Source organism: Cyanistes caeruleus, chromosome 13, assembly GCF_971803275.1.
Source record: "Cyanistes caeruleus chromosome 13, bCyaCae1.hap1.1, whole genome shotgun sequence".
In the NCBI taxonomy this organism is placed as follows: Eukaryota; Metazoa; Chordata; class Aves; order Passeriformes; family Paridae; genus Cyanistes; species Cyanistes caeruleus.
In genome coordinates this window covers 15,923,810-15,940,772 of record NC_141713.1, presented here as the reverse complement: position 1 = coordinate 15,940,772, position 16,963 = coordinate 15,923,810, and the positions used below count along the sequence as shown (strand labels likewise).

General features: G+C 38.7%; 1 protein-coding gene across 10 annotated transcripts in view; it reads left to right on the top strand.

Annotated features, from left to right (window-relative positions):
- Positions 1–16,963, top strand: part of RORA (RAR related orphan receptor A) — a 396,157-nt gene that overhangs the window by 282,804 nt on the left and 96,390 nt on the right. For all 10 annotated transcript variants that reach the window (XM_086849261.1, XM_086849259.1, XM_086849262.1 and 7 more), the window contains one exon: positions 9,651–9,680. In XM_086849261.1, coding sequence (XP_086705387.1) covers positions 9,651–9,680 — 30 coding nt within the window. The remainder of the gene's footprint in view (positions 1–9,650; positions 9,681–16,963) is intronic.

The window sequence follows — 16,963 nt, the reverse complement described above, 5'->3', positions numbered from 1 at the left end:
TGAGAAAATTCTTGCTTGGGGAGTTTTTAAGTTAAGATTGCTGCTATAAGCCAGGCAGCCCAATTTATAAATACGTGACTTGTAGTTACATAACTACTTAGCTTCTGTTTCTTTGCCTGTAAACTGCAGATAGGGTTTGGTTTTTGAGGATATATAAGCACTGACTTGATGATGGAAAGTACTGCAAAAAAGCCAACCCAATAACACCAAGGGTTACTTAACCTGTGGTAAAGTTGCCTGCTTTTTACTATGGGATGAATTTTAGTATTTTGGGATTTGCCTGAGTGTCATCATTGGGGGTTTTTTTGCTTGTTTGTAGTTGTTTGGTTTTTTTAGTGAAATCCTCCCATCTTTGCAAATGTTAGATCTCTATAGTCAGTCACAAGAGTGACTTGGTAAACTGTGATTGCCCAGGTTGATTGTCATTTAGAGAACTAATTGACCAAAAACAAAAAAATGTTGGTAGCTTGGAAGCATCTCACCTTGTATGATATTCCTGCTTGTTCTCAAAAGTTATCCTGGACTTTATTGTGGCTATATTTGGGTTGGAGGTGTCCCAGAGTGACTTGGATGTCAGAGCAAATGGGGTTGATAAATCACTTGATGGTGTCCTTCACCAGTGCCATTTCCTCCAGCTTGGCAGAGAAGCCCTCTCAGTGCTGTATCGGGGGGATTGTGCTGCTCAAAATGTCATCTCTCAGGTAAATACACAGCCACTATATATATAGTGGCTTCCAATTCCTTTGTAACTTTCCTGCATCCTTTTTCATCCCAATTTTACAACCTGGCCAGCCTCTCTCTACTGCCATCAACATTGTACGTTTGAAATGCCCATGGATGTGTTTGTCATTAAAATGATCATGATCACAGAGCTGACCAAGCAGTATTTGTAGTAGAACTGATAAAAGTTATTGGCCTGTGGTACAGAATTCGTAGCAAGGTGCTCTTCTCATTGATGCTGGCAACTCTGTGATACAAATAATATTTGTCCATTGTCTTCAGTTTGTGTGGCTGTTAAAACTCTGAAGCTGAAAATTTGGTTTAACATGGGTTAAGAACATCCTTAATGTATACTGCTGTGTTCCCATGAGGAATTCCATTTACCAGAAATTGCCTGCCACACACCATCACCACTGGCTTCGAGGGGCAGAAACAAGTAACGTTTTTGTTTGGCCACATGAAAGTATTGCTCTGCTTTGAGTACTTTAATAAATTCTTGGTGGTTCTCTCTTTTTACGGATGAGTGTACAAGTTTAATGTCTCACAGAAGAGTGTTGGAAGAATTGTTATCTATAATATTTAATTAATTAAATTAGTTCATTTTTAAGAACTCATCTTGAACACTCTTTTCTTTAATGGTTATTGCTGAGAACCAAGCAGTTAAGACTGATGTTTAAACTGTTAATGAGTTTTTGAATTTTTGAACTGACAGCAGTCTTGATCTCTTTATTTAAAGAGAAGGAAACCTATTTGACTAAGATCAAAAGGAGAGAAAACACTTGGATGTAACTCACCAGCAGGTCACCTTGCGCCCTATCTACTGACAGATTGCTTTCTATGCCAGCATTGGCAGAGTTTTATTATCATATTCTACTTATGGACAACTCATGAACAGGTTTACTTTTGGTCAAACATTTCACTGATTGTCTCCAAAAGGTCAGTGAGAATACAGAAGATGAATGGATACATTAAAACCAACACATTTTATTGGAAGATTTGGCGGGGTAGAATAATAAGAAAAATAATCAACAATTTTATCTGGAGGTGTGTTCTAAACTGAAACCCATGTTTTTCCCTTGCCTGATGTAAGAATGTCCATCAGATGATTTTAAATCATAATGCAATGTGTTGAGCTTTGAAATGTTCTTAGATATGGAATTAATAGCGCACAAATTGTAAGTAAAAGGGACTGCAGCCGTTTGATTTTGTTACATTTTGGTTTTGTTTGCATACTGAAAGAGCTTTAGCAGTGTGTGTGAAGATGCTCACATGGCAGTTCTGGGGTACCTGAAGACACAGAACTGGGGCATTGAGGCTTCCTTTATCTCCCATCTAGAGGGACTGCCTCGAGGTGAGGGTTGGTGTAATTAGGACTGCTGCAGCCTTGTGGTTGTTATCTCAGCTGGTATCGCAGGTCCTGGGCCTCTCTCTGAGAATTTCAGTTCTGCTCGAAGGACAGCTTGATTTCGTGCACAGTTGGCCTAAGGTAACGTACAGGAAGACAGCCCCCACCCTCTGTTTTATTTGTACTTTGACAATTTTCTGGATTTTATGGAAATACCCTGAACTCTTGGAGGCCAGGCTCATGCTTTTAAATGTGAGGCTGTCAGTAGTCTTGAACAAAGCAGCCTGAAAGGCTTTGATAAGATGTTTAATGTTTAAGTGAAATGTTGCTTTGAAAGTACTTGAAAAGTGTCCTTGAATGAGGTGTCAGATAGGGGAGGTCTGGGAGAGCAGACAAGTAAAAAGTAATTCTGTGCTTCACAATGGAGGAGAAAAGCCCATCCCTGCCTGTTCAGTGGTGAGCACTGTGGGGACCCCAGCACAGGCAGGAACGTACACAAGTGCCAAACCTGCTGCTGCTTGACTCCTCCTAATACCAGCAAGCAGGAATGGTGCTCCTGTGTCATGTTTGCACCTGCTGGGAAGTTTTCATTGACAAAGCTCACACTGAAATAGGACTGCAGTCAATTAATTGAGTGGCCAGTGGTGAGGGTTGGCTTTGATGGACGTGGCTCAGGGATAAAGCTGGCAGTGGTAGGCCATGGGTGGACTCAGCGATCCTGGAGGCCTTTTCCAACCTAAATGATTGGATGATTGATTCCCCTCAGGAGACTGCACACATTGCAGTTTCTCACCCATGTATCTAATGCCAGTTAAACAAATTGTTCCTATTAATGTGCTGATAGGACAGAGCCTTCAGCTGAAGGGGAATCTCTTCTTTGAATGTCACGGGAAGGAAAAAGTGTGGTACCTACCATGGTGCCTGCCATGCTCCTGCCAAGGCTCTTCTGTCACTGATAAGCTCTGTGAAGCAGGGGCTTGCAGCAAGGCTTAGGCAAAGATCCAATACTCAGAAAGTCTGTGACTGTTTTTAGGAAACGTTGAGTTTCCTTACACCCTGTTTGTCCATCCCAAGGACTGCAGGGGTTTACTTGGATTTGTGCAACTTTGTACATTGGCCTGGATTCTGGCCATGTAACTGTGCTGCTCTGCAAGGCTGTTTTGAAATCCTTGTGACTCAGTCAGTTGTGTAACAAGTAGTGATTAAAACACAGCTTGTTTGTGGTCTTCCTATACAGACTCCTGCTGGAAACAGTCTTGTATACAGTTCTGACCTATCTTTGACTTTTAATGTCAAAGATATTATGTGGGATACAGTATAAATGTGGGATGGATATTTCATCTACTCTCTGCTGACATTTGTCATGTAAGAACGTTATGGCTAATTAATGCAGATCTTTTATTATTTTTTCCTAATGTAAGACAATGTTTATTTGTGAGGACAAAAATATGTTAAGGCTCAGAGGGACTCTCGGTGAGGTTGTGCAAGAAGGAAGAAATGGTTAAAGTTCATCATCTTTACAAATTAGGAGTAGTTTTGTATCAGAAAATCAGTTTGGAGTCTGTTAAGAATTCTTTATTTGGAAAAAGTCTAGAAAGAGCAGCAAATTCTTTTAAATGCCAGTTGTACAGGTGACAACTCAGATTTCTCTCATGAATCCTCTGTAAATTTGAAGTCATATGTATTCACATTTTCACAGGTATACTGCCCTCACTTTAAAAGTGGGGGAGGCTGACAGCTGCTGAAAAATGAAATCATAAAATGCCTAGATGATGCAGGAAGTCACCCTCAGAAGTAGGAAAATTCTAAATTTCAAGGACTAAAAAAGTCATCTACCTCATAAAAATAATGTAAAAACATTTTTTAAATGTCCTTGGTTTTTTTAATCTGTTTCTTTTAAATACTTAGTATTTGTATTTAAGTTAAAAATTGTGTTCTGGAAAATTTTCTGTAGCTAGTTCAGATATAACCATATGATTCAAGGAGAAATACTAAAGCAACCCCTTACAAAATAGAGCTATTAATAATTTGTTGATAGAATTTAGGTACAAGGAACAGCTATGAATTTTAGGATGGAGAGGTTGGGGGTTTTTTCAGTACTGAAGCACTTAGGTCAACATTGATTCCTATGACTTTGTTATATACCTATGGACTGGGGAATGTGATTGATTGGGCTATGAAACCTGATGGTGATTAGGCTGAAAAAACATAAAACCTTGTTTCACTTGTTTTCATTTTCAGTGAAAGATGTGAAAAGGTCTGGGAAAATATGGAATGATTAAAAACTTATGTCTTCATATTTTAAGTTGAGGGGTTTTCTTTAAAAGAGACATTTAGGGTTTGGTTTTATTTTGGAGGGGTGGTGTCACAATTTTGGAAAGTTTCCTTGTTCGTACATGCCTAGTGGCTCTTGTCCTTGATCCATGCTACCCTAGAATCTAATTTTAATTTTTTCTTGAGTGAACTGTAAGCAGTAGAGTCTAGTTTTGAAACAAATTAGTGAAATTACTTGGAGTACTTTCAGTAGTGTGTGCTGATCATCATTAACAGCTCTTCTGTCCTAGACAAGGACATGGTTTTGCTACATGATTTTCTTTCGGTAAATTCACTTAAGTTGTGTTTAATATTTGTCTATGTGTTATTTCACCTTGCTCAGTGTAAACAATAGCCCCCAAGGATCACAGAATTCCTTCATGCCAGAGCTCCATACCGACTTAAATAGAAACCACTATTAATGTTTTGGAGAGAATGAGCTCCTTTCTGAATACACCTAAATCTATTATTCTGCCTTGGTAGATTCTCTGCAAGTGCCCTGGTGTTACATAGGATCTTTTGCAGTAATTGCCAGCTTTGTGTGGTAACAGTAAAGAATTGGAGTGACAGGATGAAACACAGTGGGATCCAAGCTTGTAATAAGTTTTCTTTCTGATTTTACACAATATGTCAGGCACGAGGCTTACAGTTTAAAATTTTAAGGTTTGGGGGTTTTGGCTTTTTTTTTCCCTGGGGTTTCCAATCTGTCCTAAAATGCCTAAATTCCAAAACATGCTGGGGACATGATACTGGCTTGAGGGGAGGGTAGGAGAAAGTTCAAAAAAATCCAAGGTGTATTGATACACACACCCACATGAGCAAAGCATCTCCTACCCAGAGCATGTACAGAACGTGCTGTCATCAGGCAGTGTAATCATCTGATCTGGACACAAGAAGCAGAGCCAAGGGAAACACTGTGGTGCTTAACAGAAGTTCTGCAGATTAGTTGTGAGCTCTACTGGTGATGGCTGTGTTTGTCCATACAGACTCCTGAGAGACAGTTTTCTTGGAGGTTTAAGAAAATTGCACTCAAGAATATTCTTTGATATTTTGCAGAGTAATGTATTCTGCCAGACAAAGGCCTTTTTACTTATCTTTCTATACATCAAAGTGTGTTTTCCCCTTGAAATATGGGAAGCTGACAACTGTACAACAGCAGCAGGGACCTGGGTTCACAGAGTAAGGAGTGTTTCATTATGCTCCTTTATTTGGATGGGCAACTGTGAGAAACAGCTTATGATGTATGAAATATCTGAGTCTCTTTTTGTACTTGAAGACATTGTTATCTCTATTTGAAGTTGGCTAGTGAAGGTCAGTCAGGCTAACTGCTTGCAAAAGAATATCCTGTCTCTGTTGGTAGATACTCTTTTCAAAGTTCATTGCATCCAGCAAGCTATTTTTGTAAATACCACCCATCATGGCAAATTACATACTGTTAGTGGGAGGGGGGAAAGGGAATGGTGTAGAAGTTCTTTTCATTTAAAAAAAAATCGACTGTTGTTGTAAAGAGCGTTACATAGCCATGATGAGAGGTCTAAGAAGTTAATTTGTTTAAGATTTGGCGTTGATCAGGAATGTCAGATTGCACTGCGGAAGTGATACATTCTGTGATAACTGTAATACTGAAACTTTCACTCACTGATAACCATGGCAGTGATATACTGTGGTATTTTCATGACATTTCCTTTGCTTTACTTTGAAGTCTAGTTGGTTAAGTCAGGAAGTCTTTCTGTATTAGCAACACTTGTTACAGTGTTGTTTCTTCCTCTCTTTATGTTTTTTATATTTGTTGTTCAGTGAGAATGGAATGCTGGCAGTGTAGGAGAGTGCTAATACTGGCAAGCAGTCACTTCTCCAGCCTATCACGTTTTGAAATGAAACCCATTTGAAAATGGGATTTTATATTAAGTAACATTTTTAAAGGAATCAGTAGGTTCTTTGTGCTCTACTTATTAAAAATAAATCTGTCTTTCAGTGGCGTGTTTGGTTTAGGATTTATTCTATGGTCTACTCAAATCTACATAAACTGATGGTCCTGCCCCAGAAATATTTACAAACAAGAGCAATCCTTGGAAATCGGGCCTGATCTTGTGAAGAAAATTACTGATGTATGTTGGACTTGCAGAATTAGTTTTTCAAGAGACCCTGTTGATTTTAAGAGAACTGATGTATTGACTGCACAGGAGAGGCATTCACGTGTAGATGCAAGAGGGATGTAGCACCAGCCCAGAGAGAGCCAGAGATCTTGTAACTCCCCCTTTTTCCGTTAAGTGGTTTTCTGACTGATTTTTTTTTCCACAATACACTCATTTCTAGGTAATTATCACCTACCTTGAATGTTCTGAATAGCAGTCATTGGCTTCCTGCAATGCAATGCAATCTGATCACAGTGTTGCATCCTCAGTGTTTATATTTAAGTCGCTAGTTGTACTGTATCTAATTTAAGTAACTTTTTGGATAGGCTGGTACCTTTTTTGCTCAGCTTTTCTGGTTGTTGAGAGTTGCCTGTGTGAAAAGAAAGGCTACTTAAAATTTCATAATTGATTTTACATCAGTGAAGATTACTGATTAATTTCAAGCTAATCCTACTGAACTCACTGGCAACATTTATCCTTGTTCACCAGATTGCAGCTACTTTAAAACCTCAGCTCAAAGCAAAATACTTTGTTTTCAGTGCAACCACCAGTGGAATGATGAAGATGATGCAAAAATATCTACCTCTAAGCTGTTGCTTTAAAAGGTTATCTAAAAATATCTGCATAAATCAGCTAAAAGGTTTTACCAGGTGATAATCAGTAATTATTATGGAAACTCCTGATTTGGAAAAACCCACAACACATCTCACATTAAAAAAAAAACCAAAAAAAAAAACTTAGGTAGAAAAATATAAGCAGTAATATTTCCATCAGTGAAGTGTTTCATGTATCAGGGAAAGTGGGCCCTCAGTCAGCGAATACAGCTAAGTCTATTTTGTGCTGTGGCAAATCCCATTGTGAAGAGGCTGTGAGTAATCAGAAGTGACAGCATAAGCACTTTCTGTTCAAAGTGATTTTACAGAAAGCATTATTTTTTGAGAAAAGTACACATATGTCTCCCATAATGCTGAAAGAGCACTGCTGTATCCATTTATTAGCACTAGTGTTGGGAGAGGAAGTTCTGCAAATGGTGTTCAGATGTAAAACCTTTTCCTCTGCATTTCCATTCCATAAAACATCCTTAAAATTGTAGGAATCAGGCAGGGGCAAGGCAAAGTGTCTGCCAAGGGGATGTTAGGACAGTTTGTGGTGATGAGGATGCTGTCAGGAGCTGTACCTGCTGTTCAGGGGTCGCTCAAGAAGTCAAACAGCAGCAAAAATGCTCTTCCTTGGTGGAAGAGCCAATGGGCCAAGAGCAGCTGTGATCTCCAGTTCAAAGGGTGAGGCAGACCCTCGGAAGCACCTCGAGAGAGGGGTTTGCACTCATACCAGAAACTGCATTAATATCACACCCTCCTGTCCTGTCCCCTACTCTGAGCTAGCCAGTAATGGTTGGACAGGAATGAAAACCCAGAAAGTTTTGCTCTTACAAATGATTAATTTAAAGGATGAATTTACCCCCTGTAGTAGATACTTAAAAGGGGTTTATTTTTATTATGCTTGGGTTGGTTTTTTGTTGTTGTTGTTTTTATTGCTTACCTTGGCTCTGCAGTTTCTGGCTATAACCCTAATTCCTTGTGTGAGGCTTGTGCACGTTTGGCCATGGCCTTTCAATTTAACATACATAATCAAGTTCTAGTATTCAGATTTCTGTAAATTGCTTACCAGTGTCTCACATTTACAAAACTGCCCAAAGGAACTGCTCAGAACTTCACTTCCCAAAGCCTGAAGCCTCATAGCTTTTCTTTTCAGGGAAAACAAAGGTCCCAGTGCTCACACTTATAGAGCTTGGTAGTTCAAAACCAAAATGCCAATAGCAACATAAGTGCAATTTTTAAAAATTAAAAAGTTTAATTTTAATTTAAATTTAAAAATCCTGTGACAGTTATGTCAAACTTGATAGTTCAATATTTGGGATTGCCACTAGGGTTTTATGGATCAATCAAAACCACAAATAATTTGAAAACTGTTTGCTTTGGAAGTTAGCTCTGTATTTGCAAATAAGGTGTCTACATTCTTCTGAGTTACTGTAATTTACTGCATCTCTTAGATGCTCCACAACCAAGAAGACTGAAATAAAAGTCTGTTTCTTTCCATGGTAATTTGTTTTGGAAGAGATGGTTGAAGGAGTTGGAGGGTAGCAAAGGAGATTCAGGTCTCTCTCTCTTACATGAATTTTTAATATTAATCCAGACAATCCCAATTCCAAAATTTCATTATAGGCCTCAATCACAAATGAAATGTTTCAAATACTTGTAACTGCCTCCAGTAACCTCTTTCTCATCGTCTCATAAAATTACCCCCAAGGAGAGTGAAGCTTAAATACTGATGGGTCTGAGTAAGTCACCAGTTATCTACTAAAGTGGAGACAATATTGTTTGTATTCAAGCATGAATTCCAATGACATTTAGCGGAGTTAATCTTATCTTTATTTGGTATTACAAATTTTGCCTCATTCTGTTCACTCTGTTGATTTCTTTGAAATGCCTCTCAAATTTCACTGGCACTGGACCATTGTTGGTGATTGCTGCCACATGCCTGTCTAGCATGAAAACATCTTTATTACTTCAGAAAGTCTATCTTTAACAGCTTGGAGATATTTGCATCTGGCTTGGAATTATGGCAAGCAGTAGTCATATTGAGAGAGCTGTTTGGTTTTAATGAGCATAAGCTACAGCTTGCCATCAAGAAACTGCTTGAACTTAATAACACAGCAAATGACTTGTGCTGCTCAAATCCATTCTGTCTGGGTGGTTTAATGGGCACTGGTTAATAGGAGTGTGGGAAGATTTTTGGCCATGGAAAATAAAGGGGGCTTCCGTGGCATTACTAGTTTCTTCTTTTTTGTATCAGCTCCAGTTTAAAACCAGCAGTGTGGAGATAAGCATTGCAGCAACAGAGTCGAAGCAATGCATGTTGAAACATTTACTGGGGAGGTATGAGGAGAGAATGTACCATTAAAATCTTTACTCAGAGGGGAGATCCTTCCACCTTTAACATACAAATCATGGCAATTTTCATTCCTCTTTTAGAGTGGCTGCTGTGTGTCTGATAAAATAGATTAATGATGAATTATATGTCAAAAGAATTTACTCAGTGGTTGCTTTGCTAACACTGGTGTCATTTCTTCCCTATAGGTATTTCTGTAACAAAGAAGACTCATACATGTAAGTAATATCTTTTGATTTGGCCTTCTCTCACAAATGGAATTCCTGTTATGCTGTGCTGTGGTGCTCAGGCTAATTGGTGTTAGTCTGGCCTGAGAAAGCTCCATTTAAAAATTCTGGTATTTTTTCTGCCTTAGGGGTTTCAGCCCTCACCCAAAGTGTTGTTGGATGTACAGTGTGTGTGTGTATATGTGGTACTCACATATCTGTGAAGTCAGAGGGCAGAAAAAGAAAGTTGTGAGGAAAGGCAGAATACCTTAATGTACTGTATCTACCTTACAGCTGGCTGATAATTAACATATCCAGAAAATACAGGTGAGAAGAATGATTATTTTTATGTCTGTTATATATGCAGTATGATTCAAATCAAAATAATTTGATTGTACACCTTCTGTCCCTTCCTATGCACTGATCTATAAAATAAATCATTCTCTGCTTGTGCTTAAGGAACTCAATGAAAAAGTGAAGGTTCTTGTTTTGCTCTCAACCATATGAGCTAGCAGCCCCCATAAGTGGTGACCTTGGAAATGGCTGTGGATGTGTGCATATACATTTATTCCAAATCCTCTTCAAAGACATCATTTCTGGGGATCAACTCTTATCTACCCTGCAGGGAGCTTGAAGCACAATTCTGAAAAAATACTGGGATTAGTAGCTGAAGGAGTATGTTGAGGTTCTTCAGATACTGTGGAGGTTTGGAAATCTGGTAGTGCAGGAATTGTACTTGCCCAAGATCTGAAGCAGGGGTAGGCTAAAACTGAGGCTATTACTCTCATGAAAACCCTCTTACAAAACAGGTGCTAAGCTGCTCAAAATTTACAAATATATATGCATTTTATGCATTTTGAAGTATTTATACCACAGCTTCTAGGGTGTCGTAAAGTGTCTTTACATGGCTTTCATTCTTATTTCATTCCTGGTTTTATAATACTCATAGAGTGAAAAATCTGACTTGAGATGATGAATTCTCACTGTGTAGAGTTAAAAAGCAGATTTGAGAATTTCATATGAGAAGCTGATTAGTGTGAGTGCTGAAACAAATTTTAAATATCTCAAACTTTTAGAGCATGATGGTCCTCCTTTGCTTGGGTGGGTTTGCTAAACCCTTTTTGGCTGAATGATGGTTTGTTTAACTTAATGAAAGCTACAAGGCAGGCAGCTGAGGGCAGAACTTGACCCTGGTATTTGTGGTGAATGTTTGAGCTCATGCTGACTGGGATTGACAGCACAGGATGCTGATGTGCTCCATGTACCCACAGAACAGTGTCCAGCTTCCTTGCACTGTCACTGTTGGACACAAAATGAGTCCGAGGTGTGGTGAAAGAAAGAGCAAACTTTATTTTTTCTTTCAGTATTTATAGGTTTCTGACCATGACCAGGGACTGGATAGTCAGGTTAACACCTCCCCAACTGCACTGGCCATGAGAGATGTCCATCAAAAGGCATATCTTTAATGGAATGTATAAACACCTATGTTTATAGTCATTTTCCTGGGAAAGTGGCTAGAACTTGTAGAAAAACAATATTGAGGGCCTGATTCTCAGGGTGACATTGCACAGCCTTACCCCTGGGGTTAGCCCTGGCATGGGGCCACCCCCTCTCTAGAGGTGTTGAGTAGGTGATGTTTGTGCCAGCGCAGTCCTGGGCTCCCTTGTGCACAGGTCAGTGGTAGTTTGTAACACACCCCTGGGAATCAGCCAAAAGCACCCTGGCTTTTGTACAGCAGTGCCATGAGCTGACCCACCGAGCCACAACTCCAGCTCCAGTACTAGGAATATTGAAGGGAAGATTAAGTATGACCACAGACCTAAAGAGCACAGGAAACAGGGTCCTCAGCCACACCAGACTGGTGCAGTATTGTCACCATGTATCTCAGCTGAAGCTGTTTCAGGCCTGTGATGAAAAAAAGATGTGTTTCTCAGCTGTGAGAGATGATTAGTGCTGCTCACCATACAAGGCCTTTCATCTAGTTCAAACAGAAATTAGGGTTCCAGTGTCTTTCATGTTGAGAACTCTGTGCTTTTCTAAGAGAACTGTCAAAGAGTAGTTCCCCAATTTGTTAATCAGTTGTCATGCAATTGCTGAAGCATGAATAGAAAAGTTGCCTGAATAACGGGAAGATAAGCTTGCCCATTAAGAAGAGATTAAAATAGAAGGAGCAATAGGCTGTAATTGGCATGATGAAAATGTGAGCTACATTTGCTAGCAAATATGTATGAGGTTTCATTCTGTTTTGGTTTAAGTTCTTTTAGAATTCATTCCTGTTATGACAAATTCTCATAGAGTAGGAATGGATGTAAACTGTGCATCTTTGGTATTTTGGCATCATGCACAGTAAGCTTTTTTCTCCCTTTTTGCCTATAATTAGGTTTTTTAATTGAATAGAAAAAGTAGCAAATAAAATCCAAGTTTTGGAATGAGTTAGAAGAAGATCATTTAATATAAACATCTAAATACAAGAATTACAAAGTCTGAATTGTTAACAACTACAAATGACAGAGTTTGTGCACCAATATATGATCTAGAATTTGCCCATCATTTTGTATCAGTATAAATAATTTGTCCAGATGAAATTATGTGCAGTAATATTTCTGCAAAGAAATTTCAGAAACATTCTAGCAAACCCTTTATGTAGTGTATATACATTACACTGTAATGTAGTGTATATACATTGCCTGCTCTGATCTTTAGAAAAATGGAGGAAATTGTCTTATTCCAAATTTATGATGTATGGTATATGAGTGTGTTGACTGACTGTAAACTACCACTTATTTCTAATGACCTTTAATTTAATTAGGGAGAAAGAAGTGGAGTGGAGAAAATGAGTGGAAAAGAAGAAAGAAATTAGTGGAGGAAAAGAAAAATTTTTAACATAATACCAGAAAGTTTGATACATGATGCATTTCAAACATCAGATTAATCCTTTTCAGACTTCACCCTAACAGCTGTTTTAATTGTGCAGGTTTTGAAATTGTTGGAGGTCTGTCTCCAGTACTTAATTTTTCCTGGGTTTATTGTTTGAGGGCCTAGGTACATTTTATCCCCTTCTTGACACTAGTCTGTGACAAAAGTGTCCTGTCAGGTGAAATGGAACTCCTGTGATGATGGCAGGTGCTCAGGTAGCTCTGAATCTAAGAGTAGCTTAATATTTGTACATATGCAATATAGTAGTGCTGAAGAAATGCAGGTCTTTCATAATTTAACTATCTAAAACCTGAGAGATTTTTATCCTTTTTTAGGCAACTAATTTTATCCAAGTATTCTGCTTCACTGGTGCTTCTCCACATTTTCACTTTATCACAGTTTAAATGTTGCAAAATGTGACACTTTTAAGCAGGGAGTGCAATAATCTTCCAAGGAGCACTAAGGGAATAAATGTTATCCACCTCAAAATGCCCTTCTTTGCTCAGTTCAAGTTTAAGATTAAACAGACTTTTGAAGAAAAAATTCATGCCTTCTGTCTGTTTGTAGAATTATTCTCTTGAGCTCACATGGCTATTTGTAGGTTAACCATCACTTTAGATAAGCTGTATTCTGTTGGATGGTAGAGGACAAGTCCTGTCTCATCTTCCATACAAAGTGGGACTTCTGGTCTTTCAGTTCTTTTTTGACTCGAGAAAGACAAGACAGACATTTAGATTCTTTTCTGATCATTTGACTGGCAGTCATGTTTGTAAAACAACCTTCTTCCTGCCATGTCTCATGCTCTGAATAGGAAAATACTCCAAGTGAACTGTAACTTTGCACAAGTTCACTCTTTTTGCAAATTCAAAAAGGCATCATTGTATCAGTGATGATAAAAGTCTGAAATTCTGGGAAACAGAAGGCTGCAAAGGACCTGGTGTTTAATACTGACTGACTGGGCTTTAGGCTGAGCCTTTAGGCTTGCATGTGCAGTATTTGGTTTCTGGCATTTATTTCTTGCCACACTTCATGTAATTAGTTTCATGGCCTCCACAGTGTAGATCATGGCTTTTCTGAGCTGAGGACACAAATGACAATTGCTTCATTCATTTAGACTAACTTGTCATCATTTGGAGAGAAAGAGCATGTTTCTTCTTGTGATTTATCAAGATATTTAAATTGAAGGAATTTTTCTTAAACAATTATGTCAGTAGGCATCTCTGTATGACTTCCTTAATTTTGGGTGAACTGTTCCTTACTTAAACTGAAATTATCCTTTCAGCTAATTTCTGGCAGATAAGAAGTGTTTCCAAAGCTAGGTGCTGATTTTAATGACGTGAGCTCCTGCTGGAAAACTAAGTGGAGACTGTGGTGCTTTTAATTTTTACCATTAGATAAAACCATTTGCATGAAGAACTGGCAACCTTGTTGGCAAAGGGCAGAAATAAGCCCATCCCTCCCACTAAAGAGCTGGGAAGTTGGGAGTGACAGAGTTTAGGTGTCCCCACAGCTGCCCATTGTCCTGACAAGCTCTGAGCCTTTGCCTGGACCTTGGAGTGCTGTGCCTGCATTGCTGCTACAGCACAATGAGCCAAAAAAAGGGAATATCTTGTTCATGGAGTCAAAGGCACACTCTTAACACTGTCCTGGGCAGAGATCCATTCCTGCACCATGGCCTTCCCATCACTGACTCTAAATAAGCAGTTGCTAGGAAGAGCACACTGCTTGTTCAAATGAAGAGGTAGATTTGGGGCAGAAGTCAGCTCTTCAGCTTCTCAGATATCCAACTATTCTAGAACTGTTTTTCACCAAAGTTCTACAAGCATATATTAATGTTTGCAACTTAATGGAACCCAAGACCCCAGTTTCTCTTCTCTGATTTTACTTTCTATATTGTATTTACTGCCACTGCTAAAAATTTCTCAGTGTTTGCTAGTTTTTTTGTTTGAAAGTCCCTGTGATTTTCTTTCTTCTGATCTGATTTCTAATTGCTTATCTACTGTGCATTGTACTGTCGACTTCACCTCATGTGTTTCATGTGCAGACTAAAGTAAGTAAATGATACTTTTCCCTCACAAAACAGGAGCCTACAGAAAACTGATGGTTAACGGGATCTGCTGTTAGCACCAAGGCCTAAAGAGAACAGGTGAAAACTAAACCCTGTCCCCTGAGGCCAATAAAATAGCTGTTTGGTCCCCTGTGTGTAACCTCCTAATAACTTTACTGGGCAGCCTTAAGATCCCTTGGGAGCTTCTCTGCAAGAGCATTCCCTCTCTTTGTTCAGATTGCTTATTAAAAATGATTTTATAATGAAGTTGCCTCAAATAGCTGCTACTTTCCTGCTTGTCCTTGAAGCACTGTTTGCCCTGATGAAGAATCTGAAGACAGCTATCTAGGGCTGTTCTCTTGTTCAAAACTTTTACTGAACTACTGCTACACTTCTTTTTTCTTTTATTTCTTTTTTCTTTTTTTTTTTTTTTTTAACTTCCGTGCTGTGAGCTGAAGGAAGCCTCTTCATCAACAACTCAGCTTTGTGCCTTTAATTCTCCTTTGAGGCCATCCCTGTGGAAAGTTTGGTTTGGTTGCCACACAAAACACTGTGTCAGTGACTTGTTTGCTGGCTGAGAGAGAATGAACATTGCCTTCTTTTTGTGTGGCCAAATTATTGAGTACAGGGACAAAGACGAAGGCATTGTCAAATAATGAGGAGAGGAGGGGATATTTTTAAAGTCAGAAAGTGTTTCTGGTTGGCTTGGGAGAAAGAGTACACAGGATGGCAATGGGTAAGGATGTGTGACATCCGTGACATGACTGTAGGTGAAATCTGTGGATGATCTGGTTCTTCCTGGCAGTTCTGCACCAGTGAAATATTTTCTCTGTAAAAGTTCCAACCTTTGTGAGAGAAACCAGCCCCTTGTGGAAACAGCCATGGGTAAAGTGTCAAAAGAATTTTTATTAATATATGTTTTGTGCCCTCACAGAATAACCTGTGACCTCAGAGCTGGGACAAACCTGTTGCCTCTAACCTTCTCTTAGCTGCCCAAAATCTTGGCATGTGCCTGGGCCCCAACCCTTGGCACACTTGGAAGGAACATTTCCTTTTCTCTAAGGCTGACAGAACAGGCAATTAAATGCACTGCCCTGGAAGTCCCATGGGGAGCTGTGACTATTAGCTGCACTTGAAGATAATATCAGGACTCTTCTCTGGTTCTGTTCTGAGTATATGGAGCACCATCTATCTATTTGGGGTTTTTGGTTGTAACCATTATTTATGGGCTTGCTTTACTGTGAATTTTCTGGTAAATACCTTCATATAGGTTTTTGGTGCCTTTAATAATGAAGTAGTATGCAAACCAGAGCAAGGGAAAAACAGCAAACAAGTTGAGAAGTCATTTTAACAAATGAAGACTTATAAGTATTTGCAAAATGTTAATAATCCAGTATGAAAATTTATGTGTCTGTGTATGTTGGATTATAGATCAGATACTTGTAAATTGCAAATCAATATATTCTAGTTCTGATCACAATTTCTTTTCTGCTGACTCTTGTGGGAGCAGACAAGATGGAGAGAGACATTCTTTTTAATGTTTAAAAAATATTTGGAGGCCCATGTTTTAAAGAATGATGAAGTTTTAGGAGAGCATTAAGGGGTTTCTGACATTAGAGAGCTAAATTCTGTTAGTGTGGTTGATGGATATTAAAAAAGATTGTGGACATGACTCAAAAATAAATTTGAACTGCTTGTGGATGCAGGCAGTAAATACATTGGGAATGTCTGTAGTGTTCTCTTATGCCAAAGTATTGCTTAATAATTTCACAGAAGTTGCTCTTGCATGTTTTGTAGCCTTCTTTTTTCTGTATTAGTTCCTAAGCTATCTGATGTAGGTAATAGTAAATGAAGTCATGAACACCTCCTGCAGTGCAATGTACTTTAACATGCAAAGTGTAGAACTGCTCTGAATCCTATTGCAGCTGCTTCAGCAAGTCCTGTTGGCTGAAACATGCTTTCATCAGCCTCCTACCATTGCCTATTTTTTTGTTTTTAAAATCTCCTGTCTTTCAGAATCTCTTTAGAACTCTTGCAGCTGTTCCATGAAGTTAATGTTTCCAGCTTGATAAGAACAGCTGTCCACGATTCTGGTGTGTTCATTTGTTATAGAAGAGAACTGTGTTATGGGCTGAATCTAAGCTTTAAAATATCTAATATTCTTCACATTCTAAGACTTCAACTCTGAGAGCAGTAGGAGTTGATCTTTGCACAGTCATTAAGTTAATTTTTTTTTTTTTTTAATTTTTGAGTGTCTTGGGCCTCTGTCAGAAAACTGACAGATGAGACTTCTCCAAATCTACTTTTGCATTCTGCATATTTTTCAATGCAA